At 40.7% G+C, this 17,128-nt stretch overlaps 1 protein-coding gene across 2 annotated transcripts; it reads left to right on the top strand.

Moving 5' to 3' along the window:
- Positions 1–2,473: 2,473 nt before the first annotated feature.
- On the top strand, positions 2,474–15,419 carry LOC311081152 (C-type lectin domain family 17, member A-like). Of its 2 annotated transcripts, XM_084111570.1 has the most exons (6): positions 2,474–2,536; positions 2,941–3,087; positions 9,791–10,021; positions 13,143–13,285; positions 13,356–13,462; positions 13,654–15,419. In XM_084111570.1, exons 2-6 carry the CDS (start codon positions 2,967–2,969, stop codon positions 13,781–13,783), a joined length of 732 nt encoding a protein of 243 aa, XP_083967696.1. In that variant the 5' UTR covers positions 2,474–2,536; positions 2,941–2,966; the 3' UTR covers positions 13,784–15,419. The 2 variants fall into 2 exon arrangements, with proteins under 2 accessions (XP_083967696.1, XP_083967697.1); XM_084111571.1 differs by lacking the exon at positions 9,791–10,021.
- The last annotated feature ends 1,709 nt before the right edge of the window (positions 15,420–17,128 follow it).

Raw genomic sequence — 17,128 nt, 5'->3', positions numbered from 1 at the left:
CGATGAGATCTATATGTGTACTGAGTTTCATATTATTACATGCAAGCGTGTTTGATATATGGACCAAGATTTCGGACCCCATTCCAGGGGGCGGGTTCTGACCTGTGTGCAAAGTTTCAAGAGTTTTTGAGCATGTTAAGGGCCCCAAAAGTGGCAAAAAGGCAACAAAAAAAATAATGAAGAAAAAAAAAAAGAAAAAAAAAAAAATCCTTACGAAAACAATAGGGCCTCCGCCCTTTCAGGGCTTGGGCCCTAATAATTAATTCTGTCATATCATTAAAAATATATCTTTAGGCTTTCATTCACATATAAACAGGTTTGCCAATATTCAAAAACACACACACAAAAAAGATTTTCTTCAAATTCAAACACAGTGTTTTTTAATGTATTAATATTTATTATATGAATGTGGTTTTCCTTGATAAAGGGATACAAAAACACATTTACAAGCTAAATGAAAATTTATTTGAATACAAAAAGTACATTTGATTTTTTTCTGCTTCAAACTGTATAAACTTTGTAAATGGTATGAACACCTATATAAAAAAGTAGTTCTTCTTGGTTCTGAAGTCCGCTCTGTCCGTTTAAACACAGAGGATATTACTGGTCCAAGAGCTTTTGTAAGCAGGTCCTCTTGCCCAAACTTTGAGCTCATCCACAGCAGGACTGGGATCAAATTGCTCTTCTGACGGCTCCTCCAAACTGATCTACATCAGGTGTTCACTCCAGTCTTGTTGAAAACTTAATGCGGTTTTGTGCTGAAAAGCCTCTTTCACACTGGACAGCTGAAATAGGGCACCAGCATCATCTGAGAGAGAAGAGAGAAGATAGAAGATGTGACAAATTGTACATTTGTTTTGTTCTGTTTTTTAAATAAAATTATATAGTCCTGCTCGTAGGGGTCCTTTGTCAGCAGCCTTTTCCATAAGCAGCGTTTTTTCCAGTGTTTGTCCCTGAAGGTCTGGCTTAGTGGGATTTTGAGCCCTTGCCATTGATCCTGAATTGTAGCTACGTATATTGACCCCTGCTCAAGGAGTTCAGCTTCACATTTGCTGCACTCACAAAGAGGAGATTTCTCTACTCATCATCCTGGGACATCCTTGGCTACAGCGACATTTTCCACGGCTTTCTTAGGACGCAAAAGATTGATCCCAGACCTGTCGAGTCTCCAGCGTCTTGAAGTCAAACCCTCTCCAGATTAATGTTATTTTGCACTATTCTCATTTTGCACACTTTTAATTGTATGCAGAAACTCGGCACATGCTTTGGCAGTATGAATGTATACATATTTGTCATGCCAGTAAAGCACCTAAACTGAAACAGATAGAGAGCGCTTTAATAGGTAAAGGCCATTTTTATTCCATTCATATATATATATATATATATATATATATATATATATATATATATATATATATATATGACAATACATCCTGTGGTATGACTATAATCTGGACATACTACATGCCGTCATTATCACGTGATCCACCAGCGTCAGTTGCGTATGATCCAGAGGTCTTCTACTCAAGCTGAGAATTTCATCCACAACCTCAAGCCAATAACTTTCAAATGAAAATACAGCTCTTTCTTCTCACGAAGGGGTTAGGCAGGAGATGGTGATCAAAACTTTTATCAAACTGTTTTATAGTGGAGATTGCCAGAGGCAATGTATCACTATTGTAATCTGCTGTACTTATTATTATTCTTTTTATTAGTGGTGCTTGCTATATGCAAAACATTACTAATGAAATCCCCCATAATTCTCCTCATTTCAGGGCCTGAGTTAGGCCACTGCTGATACTGTGTAAAAGTGGTTATAGAAAATGCCCAGTCTGATGAAAGTGTCTAACAGGAGTCGAAGGTCAGTCTGAAAACATCCATAAAACACTTAAAGGTGCTCTAAGTGATGTTGGGTGACGTAACTTCTTGTTGACGTTCGAAGTATTGTCAAACAAAATGGAGGCTAGCTCGACCCTCCCTCCCTCCCTCCCTCCCTCATTGGTTCTTGCAGAAGCGAGAATGAACCTCATTGGTTCTTGCACGTCAAGCGAACATGCTTGAGCTTCTGTTTACCACAACTGAGGTGAGTTGATGAATGGTTATAAATGATTAAAGCACAAATTCAAACTATTAATCATATAATCTAATCTCTTCAGAAAATTTGTTCTAAACCATTCAGTTCATATGTATTTGTTTTACAATCTCTTTATGAACTTTTGGAAGAGTCAAAAGTGGTAGTTGCATGGCTGTCAAGGAGAGAGAGAAATCTCTCAGATTTAATTTAAAAGATCTTGATTTGTGTTCTGAAGATAAACGAAAGTCTTAAGGGTTTGGAACAACATGAGGGTGAATAATTGATGATAGAATTTTGAGTTTTGGGTGAACCAACTCTTTAAGCTTTAAGGAAGTCGAGTAATAACAACCCCCATTATTTTTGAAGTGTGAAGTGACATCACATCCTTATTTGTGTTGAAAGCTCCAAGTGCATGCATGACAGTCACTAAAAATTAAAGGTTGAAAGACGGACTGCATGAAAGTATTTCTGTATAATTTAAAACTGTTTGGACTGTATTATATTGCTGTTTGATTTATTATTATTTTTGCATTGTTTGTATTTAAAAAATGTGAACTATTTAAAGACTTTTTTTTACTTGTATGAGATAAAATCAGCAAAATTTTGTTTTTCAAACCCCTAGTACTCCTTCTGCTATTTTGTGCTGGTGCTGGGCCATTTAGAAAGTAAGATGAAACTGTTAAAAATAAGAAATGGAGAAGGAAATATTCAGAATTGTCATCAGCGATTCTTTTTCAACTACGCTTTGTTCACAGTTTGGATGCCACATTCTCTTAAAGTTCACACTTTTTATTCTCACCTTCTAAAAAAAGTATTCTCTTTCAAATTTTTTATAAACGTCAAAATACATTATTTCTAAACCAAAGATATAAATTCTACTGGGAAACCAAAGATGGCAAGACAAGATATCAATGAGATGACCATGGTTACGTTTGTTAGTACGAATGCTATAGAAGTACCCCATGAGTTAGATGACTTCAACCATCCTGAAGCGGAATGGAGAAAACAGATAAGTATGATTATGTTCTTCAATGCACATCTGAACGTATCATCTTACCTTTCTTATATACTTCCAATATATCTGTGCCGTGGCAAATGGAAGAAGCTGTGCTGAGATAATGGCTATGTTCAAAATGGCACACTAACTTTCTACTTACTGCTTATTGCCCAGTGCATGCTGCCTACTACTTTTTAAAGAATAGTTTGTGAAATAGTTTACAATATACAACAAATAGTATTCTACAGTTTCAGAATAGTATGCTACATTAATTTAATACAGCTGTCCGATTGCATTTTTTCCCGTTAAGAACGGGTTTAAATCAAGCGGCAACCTCCCCTTCTCTCTCTTGAAACCAACACGGAAGTGAGTTAAACTGCAATTCATTAACTGGCCGCTTGAGGCTGGCTGCAGAAGTGAGTCAAATCTGTATCTCCCCCATGTTAAAATTACCAACTTGACAGCAGAAAAAAACATGTTTACAGCCTGGATCTCTATGTGGCTTTGGTCTATACAGCTAATTTTGCCCTTCATAACAACTGTGAGGGGGGTGCATTTTTTTATAACTCATCCGTTTAGTTGATTAATATTTAAATTTCTGCATTTAAGGGTGTGGCCACTTGAGTGACAGGTGGGTTGTCGCTGATGTCAATGCTAGCCGTTTGTCTGCTGTTACTAGCCGTCACTTCACCTCAGCAAATGTTGCTGCTGAACTTGCTTTCTCTGCAGTGTTTGTGCTTTTTTTTCGGGATTATTTCATACAATTTAATACACCCATTACTTCGCCCACGGCTTTGGATTCCGCCGTTGTTGTCGAGTATCGTTCGAGAGAACAACCAGCGCTGTATTTCAGTTGTTTTCCTCTGTGAACATGCACTAATGGATGTCTGACAATTTCGTTGCTTTTTGGAGTTTTCAAATTTAAAAACGTCAATAAAGGCTTGTTCGTTCTGTTCTCACGGAACAGATAGATTATAATATGCTTATGTATCGTCAGATGAAATCATGCAGGCGTTGGCGCTTTCTCCGTCCATGCAATAAATGCACATCCATGAATGAGCGCGGATTTTCTAGCGCATTTACTTGAACTTCATAGGCAATATATCTATGGTTTAACCCATTTGAGAGGCGGCCAAAATTAGAATTTAAAATGGACTGAAGCTCTCTACGAACTTGACGAGCGATGCCGCGCTGACGGACCATAGACTATAAAAAAGTGACTGACATGTATGCATAAATCACTGTCACACACACTGTCAGAGTAATATTAAGTTACTGCATAATACATTTTCAACTAGCAGAATAATACACAGTCTCACTTGTAGCCATGTCTTTTAACTATTATAATATTTCGAAGGGCAAAAACAGGAACTTTTAATTGGCTTTACATCATCAAGTGTCACTTTAGCGCGAGGCACTGTGCAGTCGCAGACTTGGTACTGTCAGTAGCATAACCTTATAGCATTACCCAGAGCCGTTAACAGCCTGAGCTAACTCGATCACGTCGAGCTATTTGGGCGTGATTTCTCAGCCTCTTTGCCCATTTTCTGTTTTCCGGGAGTGACGCAAGGCCAAGATGGCGACGGCCGGCTCCGCCCACTTTAGGCTTCAAAAATGCTCTTCAGAAACCTACGGGTGACGTCACGGACACTACGTCCATATTTTTTTACAGTCTATGGTTTAAATGCATAAAAAGTAGGAGGCTAAAGACTGCAATCTCTAGCGTCAGTCACAAGAGCGCCAATTGGGATCAGAGGAGTGAGGTTTACTCGTACAGCGACTACTAGCTGGCCTCTGTTTAATATACTGTATATGTAGTACCACTCCCATGTATGTACTCACTTTAACTTTTCAAAAACAATTAGTTATGTATAATTTTTTTGTTATATAAAATGTCAAAATATCATGTGGTGCAACCATCCAGAAACGTTGTTAAAATCACTCTAAATGTATTAGATTTATTTTCTGCACTATTTGGTATGATTTCAAAAGTGATTTGTAATCCTTTACAAAATTGCAAACCATTTGTATTTATATTTCCGCCATAATATACAAACAAACGTTGTCCAAAGATGTCCATTATATGAAATATCAATTGGCAAGGCAAGGCATGTTTATTTATATAGCACATTTATGGATAATAAATGTATATTTACACGGCTACTCTCGCCGATTGGTTACATCCAGCCGCAGCCAATGTTGAACACACCTTAAGGCAGGCATACACTGTGCGATTTTGAGCCGAATTCTGACCAGTGCGACTCTTTTTCGGGTCTGATTTTCAGCTTTGTCGTGCGTCGTTTGTCATATTTTCACTGATGAATTATTGCAGTGTTCAGACCAGTGTTGGGTGAAACGCGTTACAAAGTTACATGCATTAAAGGGACAGTCCACTTTGAAATTAAATTTTGGTATGTTTTAGCTTACCTCAAATGCATCCAAGATGTAGGTGTCTTTGTTTCCGCAGTAGTTTAAATTTTGATATTTTTAAGTCAAAGCGTTCTTGTCTGTCAGTCATATAATGCAGGTCTATGGTCACCACCTCAAAGAGCATGCACAGAGAAGTCCAAATTAAACAATTCCCCATCGTAAGTACACATTGATGGCCTAAGACACGAAACGAGCGGTTTGTGTGAGAAAACAAACAGTAATTATATCGTTTTTACCTCTTGTACACAAACACGTCCAAGTGATCTGAGGGCGCGCGCGCTCCTGGTGTGACGTGTGTGCGCGTTCTGGCTTAGTCTGCGCAAGCGCTGGAAAGTGTACAAGAGGTAAAAACGATATAAATACTGTTCGTTTTCTCACACAAACCGCTCGTTTCGTGTCTTAGGCCATCAATGTGTACTTACGATGGGGAATTGTTTAATTTGGACTTCCCTGTGCATGCTCTTTGAGGTGGTGACCATAGACCTGCATTATATGACTGACAGACAAGAACAGTCTGACCTAAAAATATCAAAATTGAAACTACTGCGGAAACAAAGACACCTACATCTTGGATGCCCTTGAGGTAAGCTAAAACATACCAAAATTTAATTTCAAAGTCAACTATCCCTTTAAAATACTTATCCACTGAAAAGGTAAAGTAAAGGATTCCCGCCCTCGGGCGTGCCAGCATTGCCCGAGTCAGATCCCGAGCCGACGTCAGTGTCCATCCCCAATGCCTTTTTTCTCGGACGTGCATAAGGAGGTCTCGAGGTCCTGGAAGGCACCACTGTCTTCCCGTAATCGCTCGACGGCCTTCTCCGCCTTTCCTCCCCTCGACGGGGCCACTGCCAACGGGTACACTGGGGTTCCCCCGGTTGAACATTCTGTTGCGATGCAACTGTGTCCTCAGAGCACTTCTTCTCGGGGTGACCCTAAGCACCCTTCCAAAGCCTGTAGGTTTTCGTTCATTCTCGTGGCAAAGTCCTACAGAGCAGGCGGACAGGCAGCTGCCTCACTGCATGCCATTGCCACTCTGCCGGTCTACCAGGCCCAGATGCTCAGGGACATGCACGAGGGTAGGACTGACCCAGGGCTCTTAGATGAGCTGTGTGCCGCCACTGAACTCGCTCTCCGGGAGACGAAAGTGACCGCACGCTCCCTGGGTCAGATGATGGCCACTAATGTAGTCCAGGAGTGACACCTCTGGCTGAACCTGGGCGATATGCGGGTTGCCTAGCGGACCCGGTTCCTCGACACCCCCATATACCAGGCCGGCCTTTTCGGCGGTGCGGTTGAGGACTTCGCCCAACAGTTCTCAACCGCTCAGAAGCAGACTGAGGCGATAAAAAGCATATCCTGCCCAACGGCCCGCTGCTGCCGAGGGCGCCCTCCCGCACGGCCCCAGCAGCAGCCTCCACCTGGGCCGCGTCGTGGAGGAGGCCGCAGGAAGGCCCGCCCTCTCCAGCCCCACGCCCCACTAAATGCCAGGCTAAGCGGCACTCCTGAGACGGGCCACTCAGGGATTACAGTCAGTTCTTCACAGGTGGTAGCAGGACCACTCCTTCCCCCGGTGGAGGGCCAGGGGAGAATCTTTTGTTCTCACCCCCAGGTGAGCAGCGCCATAATGTGGTTAAAGAAAGAACTGACTCCCCTATCCTTGAGCACACAGAGTTCTCGGACGATAGTGCGCGCCGCCCGCAAGTCCCGCCACTATCGCCCCCCCTCTGTCACAGAGTTCTAGGATGACAGTGTGCGCCGCCCACGGGCCTCGCCACTCTCGTCCCCCTTTGTCGCCAGACCCCTGGCAGAGCAGACCCCCGCGGAACGCTGGTCCTTCCCTGGTCTCCTTTGTCAGGACGCGACTAATGACCGTGCCCACACACCGGAGTGGTCTGCCAGGGGTCCGCTATGCCACCCACATCCGGGCCACAGAATTACAAAAATAAATAAATTTGCCACCTAAAAGTTAAAGATTTTTTGTGTGTCACGCATGTTTATTTCCCTCATATTAAATATGAAACGCATGTAGACCGATATTTTTCTAATGTCTGGACTCCTTTATTAAGGGAGTAGCTTATGGATATATAAACAGACGTTTCACTATTGGTATTAATGCATTTTCTGAGAATTTATATTTCAAGTTTTGACTGCAAATGTCACGTCCAAAACGCTGGAATTGACCAATTTAAAAAAAATTATCTTCAACTAGTTTTGTGGTGTAGGTCTACGTATTTGAAAAAAACGTACTTGAAGATGCTTCTTCAGGTTGGAGGTGGAGTCTTTGGACGCTGAAAGGAGGTTGGTTGCTGGCAAGCAGAGGTTGCACTGCATAGTTATATATTTCGTTCTCCCTTCTCCTGTGAAATAATGTGAAATGCTGTTTGAATTTCCAAGATAGAAACACATTTTTGCCCTGGCTCTGTTGTTCCGGCTCCATCTCTACCTCTAGCTCCCGCTGCTCCTCTTCCGACTCCATTGTGACTGATCACGCAAACCGCATATTTTTTTCGTTTTCATATTGGGGCTTCTGGGAAATGCATGGAGTTGCCTTAATTTATTTAGAGAGTGAAACAGAGAAGTATCGTCATGTAATCCATTGATTTCAACAGTGTAACTGTATTATAAATACCAACTATTTAAATTGTAACTGTAACGGAATACAGTTACTCATAATTTGTATTCTGAATACGTAACGCCGGTACATGTATTCTGTTACTCCCCAACACTGGCTGTGCACCTTAAAACTTGAACTACAACGGAGACACTTGGTGCATAGATCATAAACCATTACTATTGTTTATTTTAGGAAACTTTTGTCTCTGCTTAACTCGGGAGGAGAACACAAAAATGAGAAAGATTTGTTCATATGGAACGTAATGGTCTAAATAGCAATTAATATAGTCTAAATAGAATTCAATTGATCGTACTATTCAACAGCGGAGAATTATAGACGTATACTTAGCTATAATAATAATCATAATCAATGAACTTTACACAGTTATTGAATGGATTTGAATCAACACTGAGCGGACTTCAGCTGAACAATGACACTAGGCGCGTTTCCATTACAGATTTTCGCAAAACTTGTGATTTTTTTTCTAAATGTCAACAAAAAACTATTGCGAAATGACGCCGTTTCCATTAACCGATGTTATGCAACTAAAACTTCATTTTTTTCCTCTCGCGATGTTTTCCAACGGACATTGGTAGGTTTATGTACTAATCCCAGCCACTGCACTAGCCATTATTATTAATCGAAGGAGATGTATGTGTGTTTTCCAAGCATTAATGGTAAGGAACGACCCTTATAGTGAGCGGCACATATGCGGTGTTTCTGGGTGTTTCTCCCTCATATCTGCTTCGAGGTCTTGATTGTGGCATTTTTTTGAGGTTTAGAATCCATTATTCCTGTAATTCTTTTGTCTTATATGAATTTAATAAAGAACTCGGTCTCGTATTCTGTCCAAGCACACTTCGTCATCTACATCAGGTGACTGTAAATGCGCAAAAACTGTTTCCATTCCAGTGTTGCGAAATATTTCTTTTTCGAACTGCCTGAAAAACCACCTCATGCGAGCGTAAAAACTTTTTTGCAATAAATGGGAGGTTTTGCGAAAATTACGTGTTTCCATTAAGCATATTTTCAATTCGCAATTTCAATTTGTGCAATTTGTAGGGTAATGGAAACGCGGCTACTAATTTCTTGTAAGTGGTTGTTTCAGTCCTCCTGATGTTCTCCTGATATTTTACCTTTGTGGGCTTCTAGATCGTAAGTACCTTTATTTGACACGTACTTGCCAGCTTTGCAGGTCATGCATTCTGCTTCACACGGATCCCGACTGAGATGAAAACACAGGAATTTTCTCTGTAAATCATCTGTGAATTTACATTTGGGCTTTTTTTACGCTGTTCAGGAGCCATTTGCCACTGTTGACAAGCAAGCGCTGCTCTGTCTCTTGGCTGTTGCTGTGGTGCTGAGGGTAATGACTAATGATTGAGATGCAGTTTGACCAATGTTTGCGTTACGCACATGACCGACCAATGGTGGCGTGCGAAAAGGCGGGACCTAAAGCAATGCGGCGACTGTAGAAAGCAAAAGCCGAATCCTGGGCTTTTTTTTAGGTCCAAAAAGAGGACATGCTCAGGAAAAAGAGGATGTATGGTCACCCTAATATAGTAGGAGTTTAGTAGTATGCCATTCTGAACACAGCAATTCCTTGTGTTTAGCAAATGCTGGCAAATATAGTATTTTTATAAATTTTATAAATTTTTATAACATACATTTTTAGGAAGTGAGAAGAAAGGAAGTCACAATACCATCATAATGTGTTTGGGGCTGTTGTGTGTTCTTCTGCTGGTGGCCGTCACAGTCCTGTGCATAAAGCTCACAAAAGAAAACAAACCGCTCCAATCCGAGAAAGAGGAAAACTACTGGCTAAGTCTGAGTAAAAACTTGACAGAAGAGAGAGAGAAGTTAAGGAATGACTTGGCAAAACTCCAGGCCGAGCTTCACGAACATGGTAATCATTTTGGATTAATTGCACAAGCTTGAAATGTGCACACAGTCTTTTTTTCTTTCTTACATGTTAAAAAAGTTACTGCATTTATCAGGAAGTGTTTGCACCTGAAGGTTCCTCACAAACTGATATTTGACAGACTTCTGAGCCAGCATAACGATTAATTAATCTAAAACAAAATAGAGCGAACTTGGGTGATAACTAATTGAATATTTAAATAGTACAATAGTAATTTATTGCTAGAAATGACATTAATAGTAGGGATGGGCGATACCGATTATTTTCCTTTCGATACGATACCAAGTACTTTCAAGACCAGTATCGTCAATATCAACACCAATACTTTCTCTGAGTGATTGTAATGTATTGTGAAAGCCATCATTATTCATATTAAATAAACTGCAATCGACTTGACTACCTTTTTGTTACATTCATTGAAACTGACTGAACATTACTCATCAAATAAATTAATTTTATCAAAATAAAATATAGTCCTACAAAGCTATTATTACCAGAGCATGTGATCAGAGCAGGTCATTTAACCATTGTTGCCCAGCATGGCTATACCAGCTCAGCAAACAGAAGTCTACTACTGAGAAATTTCAGTTATTTGAGTGGACTTTGCTTTTCCAGTGCGTGATCGGAACATGATTGGAGCGTTTGGGCCGTTAACGACAAAGCAGAACGCGCAGCACAACCATGGAGCGGAACATTGAGCAGAGAGCACAGTGTGCCGACATGCACGCACACACACACACAGAACGGCCGCACACACGGAGCGGAAAAGACCCGCTCATGAAAGTTGCGCGAGAATGAAACCTGATCACCGAACACGGAGGGGCGGGACGGCATATTTTCGGCCTTTTCAATAGCAGGAAGTCATTAAAACGAGGCAAAAAAAAAGTGCTGCATTAATTGCGTTTTTTTTTTTACGCGTTAAACATCTCAAATGAATCGCAAAGATTAACGCGTTAATTCCCCCAGCCCTAAAATAAATATTTCTATGCGGCCTACTACTAGTATATAAATATTCTAAAATCATGTTTTGTTTTGTTTTTTTCAAAAAAGAAATCCCTTGAGGATCGATACTTCAATTTGAGAATTGATCCTTGCGATACAATGCCAGTATCAAAAATATCAATACTTTAGGATCGATCCACCCATCCCTAATCAAAAGTAGAAAAATTTGGTCAAAAACATACATTTATACACAAACTGATCACCAACAGCAACTTTCAGACGCGCCTTTATTTTTTAGTGCAACTGTCACGGAATCAAACGCACAGGATTGTGGGATATCCAAGGCAGCGAAAGGGTACACACTGTATAGGGACATGCCTTGTTGGATGTCCTACAGAGACAACATTTTTCAGCTTTTAAATGCAACATAGGTGTCCATGATTGTCATAATGGTGCGCCCAAAAAAACAACAACAAAAAAAACAGTCTGCTCTTTATTTACAGTGAGGAAAATAAGTATTTGAACACCCTGCTATTTTGCAAGTTCTCCCACTTAGAAATCATGGAGGGGTCTGAAATTGTCATCGTAGGTGCATGTCCACTGTGAGAGACATAATCGAAAAAAAAAAAATCCAGAAATCACAATGTATGATTTTTTAACTATTTATTTGTATGATACAACTGCAAATAAGTATTTGAACACCTGAGAAAATCAATGTTAATATTTGGTACAGTAGCCTTTGTTTGCAATTACAGAGGTCAAACGTTTCCTGTAGTTTTTCACCAGGTTTGCACACACTGCAGGGGGATTTTGGCCCACTCCTTCACACAGATCTTCTCCAGATCAGTCAGGTTTCTGGGCTTTCGCTGAGAAACACGGAGTTTGAGCTCCCTCCAAAGATTCTCTATTGGGTTTAGGTCTGGAGACTGGCTAGGCCACGCCAGAACCTTGATATGCTTCTTACAGAGCCACTCCTTGGTTATCCTGGCTGTGTGCTCCGGGTCATTGTCATGCTGGAAGACCCAACCTCGACCTATCTTCAATGAAGGAGGTTGTTCCCCAAAATCTCGCAATACATGGTCCCGGTCATCCTCTCCTTAATACAGTGCAGTCGCCCTGTCCCATGTGCAGAAAAAAAACCCCAAAGCATGATGCTACCACCCCCATGCTTCACAGTAGGGATGGTGTTCTTGGGATGGTACTCATCATTCTTCTTCCTCCAAACACGTTTAGTGGAATTATGACCAAAAAGTTCTATTTTGGTCTCATGACTTTCTCCCCTGACTCCTCTGGATCATCCAAATGGTCATTGGCAAACTTAAGACGGGCCTTGACATGTGCTGGTTTAAGCAGGGGAACCTTCCGTGCCATGCATGATTTCAAACCATGACATCTTAGTGTATTACCAACAGTAACCTTGGAAACGGTGGTCCCAGCTCTTTTCAGGTCATTGACCAGCTCCTCCCGTGTAGTTCTGGGCTGATTTCTCACCTTTCTTAGGATCATTGAGACCCCACGAGGTGAGATCTTGCATGGAGCCCCAGTCCGAGGGAGATTGACAGTCATGTTTAGCTTCTTCCATTTTCTAATGATTGCTCCAACAGTGGACCTTTTTTCACCAAGCTGCTTGGCAATTTCCCCGTAGCCCTTTCCAGCCTTGTGGAGGTGTACAATTTTGTCTCTAGTGTCTTTGGACAGCTCTTTGGTCTTGGCCATGTTAGTAGTTGGATTCTTACTGATTGTATGGGGTGGACAGGTGTCTTTATGCAGCTAACGACCTCAAACAGGTGCATCTAATTTAGGAGAATAAATGGAGTGGAAGTGGACATTTTAAAGGCAGACTAACAGGTCTTTGAGGGTCAGAATTCTAGCTGATAGACAGGTGTTCAAATACTTATTTGCAGCTGTATCATACAAATAAATAGTTAAAAAATCATATATTGTGATTTCTGGATTTTTTTTTTTTAGATTATGTCTCTCACAGTGGACATGCACCTACGATGACAATTTCAGACCCCTCCATGATTTCCAAGTGGGAGAACTTGTAAAATAGCAGGGTGTTCAAATACTTATTTTCCTCACTGTAATTATATAGAAAAGGCAGGAAATCAATGAAATTAGTTGATTTTTCAGGATTAAAGAGCTATTTTTCTAACATTAACAGATCAGAGCCCCAACCCTAAGTGGATGATAAATGACTTCAGTTCCTACTACATTTCCTCTGAGTGGAAGAACTGGACTGATAGCAGACAGGACTGTTTGCAGAGAGGAGCGCATCTGATGATCATAAACAACAAAGAGGAACAGGTGAGTGAGAGATTGTGTTTGAATCTTTACTGAAAACGGTTTAAGGTCTAAATAACATTTCATTCTACAGGATTTTATTGCAAAGTTTACCAGTGGAAACGTTGCCTGGATTGGTCTGACTGACAGTGATGAAGAGGGAGTCTGGAAGTGGGTTGATGGCAGTAACCTGGCCTCTGGGTGAGCAGTTTGCTTAATAATAATGTAAACCATACCTTTTAAACTAGCAGTGCGTAATGACGTAGCCACATCTGATTGGCTAATACAGAACACATTATGTATACATGTGAAATAACTGTTACAAACAATGTATTTACTTACCTAACACTAAACAACATGTGACACAAACACAGGCTGTTCTGTTGTTGTAGGTTTTGGTGGCCTGGGGAACCCAATAACTACATTCCAGAAGAGGACTGTGGTGTATTACAGTTTAAGTTGGCTGATTTTCCATGTCATTACACCTTTGTATGGATTTGTGAGAAGGATTTAGAGGTTTAACGAAGCTGTCAAAGCATCAAATCTGTACATCCAAAGTAATGCAGTAACCAAATTGATTTGTTGTACTGTGCAAAACAATAAGATAATAATATTTAATAATTATTTTTATTTGTATTTGATGTTTATTTCAATAATATTCATAGAAAAAAAATGAGATGATTTGCACTCATTTGTCAATGCCTTTTTTGTGTAATAATTCTCATATTGTCCTTATGAAATGAAAAGGGAAGTCAGATTTGATCAAAACAGCGGAGGTATCTTATTTTTGCATATAGTTTTACTCTGACACTGTGTCTGTGGTGTTTATTTGGCGTGCCTAAGAATTCCATTGGATGTCTCCGATGGACCCGATTTTTCCCTAAAATCGGACAGGAGGAGCTCTAGGACTGACCTCGTGTTCACTGCCCCATCAGTCCGCACCCCACAGAACCTCGAGTTTAATTGACACATCAAACTCACTACTCCACCACAGACCCAGGCCATCAGCATGGTTTCATCTCTCAATTTCTCCAATTAAGTAATTTATGTTTGTCTCTTATCCAATTCTCAGTGCCATTTGAGATTAGAATCAAAAGGAGGATGCAGAAATAAAATACAGTGTAATCAGTCGGACGCACAGTGGCACAGTGCTCATTCAGTAAATGCACAGCTAAACTGTCTTGAGTCTGGATTTGAATGTGACTACTGTAGGAGCACGTCTGATCTCCTCTGGAAGCTGGTTCCAGCATAATAGTTAAAAGCAGACTCGCCATGCTTAGAGTGAACCCTTGGTATTTCTAGCTGATGTGATCCTAATGATCTGAGCGATCTGTTGGGTTTATATTCAGTAGGGGTGACCCCGAATAGTCAAAGATTCGATGCTTCGATTGGAGGAGCCTGATTCGACTACCGATCTCACGGTCGAATCTTCGCAGAGGTGTTATGAAATGAGGATCATGCCACTTTGGCTATATGAGGGCGCTCAATGTCTGATTTCACATAGAACTACTGGTTTTCTGTCAATACGTTAATATTCAGCCTATTATGATAATGCTGTATACAGTGTTGTGTACTCGAAACTCGGACTCGGTCTCGGACTCGGTCTCGAGACCATATTTTAATGGTCTCGGTCTTGTCATGGACTCGTGTGCATTTTGACTCGGAATTGACTCGTACTCGAACATATTAGGACTCGGACTTATTCCCGAGTCCACTCGAGTCCCATTCAAAATATTTCATGATTGTTACTGTATGTTAATATTTCTTTAAATTGTTGTTTGATTGAAACGTCCAATGATTGCTGACTTTCTTGTGCGCAACTGCGCATGACTTGAGACTAACGTTCGCGCCACGCAAATGCAGCAGGAGCCTGGTCAGATGTGATGTGGAGCCTCTAGCTCAACTGGTAAACGTTATGTGGTCTTACTGTATAGAGTGGTACAACAATGTTTTGTGGACAAGAGCACATAAGCTTAAAGGCTAAAAGTTTTGTTACAGTTGAACATACAGGTATAGTGGTACAGTAATGTTATTTGTACTAGAAAATGTTATGTGGTCTTACTGTATAGAGTGATACAACAATGTTATGTGGACGAGCACTTACTGATTGTAATAATTGTAAGTAATAATTGTAATAAAATGACCTTTACACCACCTACTATGTGGCCTTTTTTACCATTACAGTGTACATGATTCCATGGCATATTTGATTTACTGTTTGAGTATGGTGCCAATTTTATTGTTACCACCAAAATATTTTACATATTCTTGAAGAAATATTAAAATATTCTTTAGGTCTGGTTTTTAGACCCAACCTTAGGTTATCCAACCTCTCTGGTCTCGGTCTCGACTCGACTCGACTCGGACTCGACTCTCTCTGGTCTCGGTCTCGACTCGGACTCGGACTCAACTCTCTTTGGTCTCGACTCGGACTCGACCCTCTCTGGTCTCGGTCTCGACTCGGACTCAACTCTCTTTGGTCTCGGTCTCGACTCGGACTCGACCCTCTCTGGTCTCAGTCTCGACTCGGACTCGAGTGAGCTGGTCTCGACTACAACACTGGCTGTATATAAAAAATATTTTTTAATGTACGTGAATAAATCCAGACACCCCGTGACAGATTTAAGTTTCACTTTCAATCCGTGACGACAGAGCGCGTCTTGGCGGCAAGGATTTAAATCTTTAACAATGTCTGGGATAAGAAAATCTAAAGTGTGAATGTACACCATCAGAAAGGATATTCTCCAAGGCTAGATTTAGCATCAGGAAAACCATGATCGCACATCGAACGTTAGTTGGTTTTCCACGGGACATTCTAAAATGCTTAACGTGAAAAAAGCTTTTTAGAATGTCCCGTGGAAAACCAACTAACGTTCGATGTGCGATCATGGTTTTCCTGATGCTAAATCTAAGGATGGCTGACGCGAAACAGTCGTTCCGAAGCTTTGCGAGATCCCGAAGCGCAGATGTGTCGAAACACTGATCCGAAGCGTGATTCGAAACACCCATGTCACGTGACTATGGCCAAACGAAGCCTCGAAGTGTTTTACTAAGTGTTTCATCAGGTGTGGTCCGCCGAATCAGCGTTTGATTGACAGGGTCGGGAACAGACAACACAGTCGCACATCTGGGTTTTTGTGAGAGGAGTTTGATTTTGAGATAGCGGATTTTTGATGATATAGTGACATAGTGCGATTTGATTAGTTATAGGCTATTTAGGCTTACATTTAAATTTACACAACACATTGACTGATAGGCTAGAGACAGACAGAGTATATATATATAGTGACACATTAGATACATAGATATAAATATATATAGACAGCTAGATTAATAGATAGATACATATATAAATACATAGATTATATATAGATACATATAGATACATAGATTATAGATACATATCTAGATAGATAGATAGATAGATAGATAGATAGATTTGGATAAACAGATAAAATGGAAGCTCCCCAGAAGAGATGCCATACATCTGTGGTGTGGGAGCATTTCCATTTAGAAACCCCAAATAAAGTGAAATGTGTGTATTGTGATCGGCAGCTAGCCTACTGCAACAATACATCCTCCATGATGCGCCATTTGAGGAGCACTCATCCTGCCATTTTGCGGGTGCAGAGGATGGCATTCCCCCTGTACCTAGGCCTGCTACTGACACTGCTGGGCCATCTCAGCAAGGTATGCGTTTGAAATATATTTATAATTGAAATATAATTACAAACTTTTGGGACACTGTTTAGAAAGTCCATAGCCCTATGCCCTACAACCTAATGTCCCAATCACAACTGCCAATCATGTTAAAAATAGCTTCAATGTGAATATAATATAATATAATATTGTGTGAATATACATTTT

The sequence above is a fragment of the Abramis brama genome (assembly GCF_963993115.1).
Source record: "Abramis brama genome assembly, chromosome: 4".
NCBI lineage: Eukaryota > Metazoa > Chordata > Actinopteri > Cypriniformes > Leuciscidae > Abramis > Abramis brama.
This window is presented reverse-complemented; position numbering and strand designations above follow the sequence as displayed.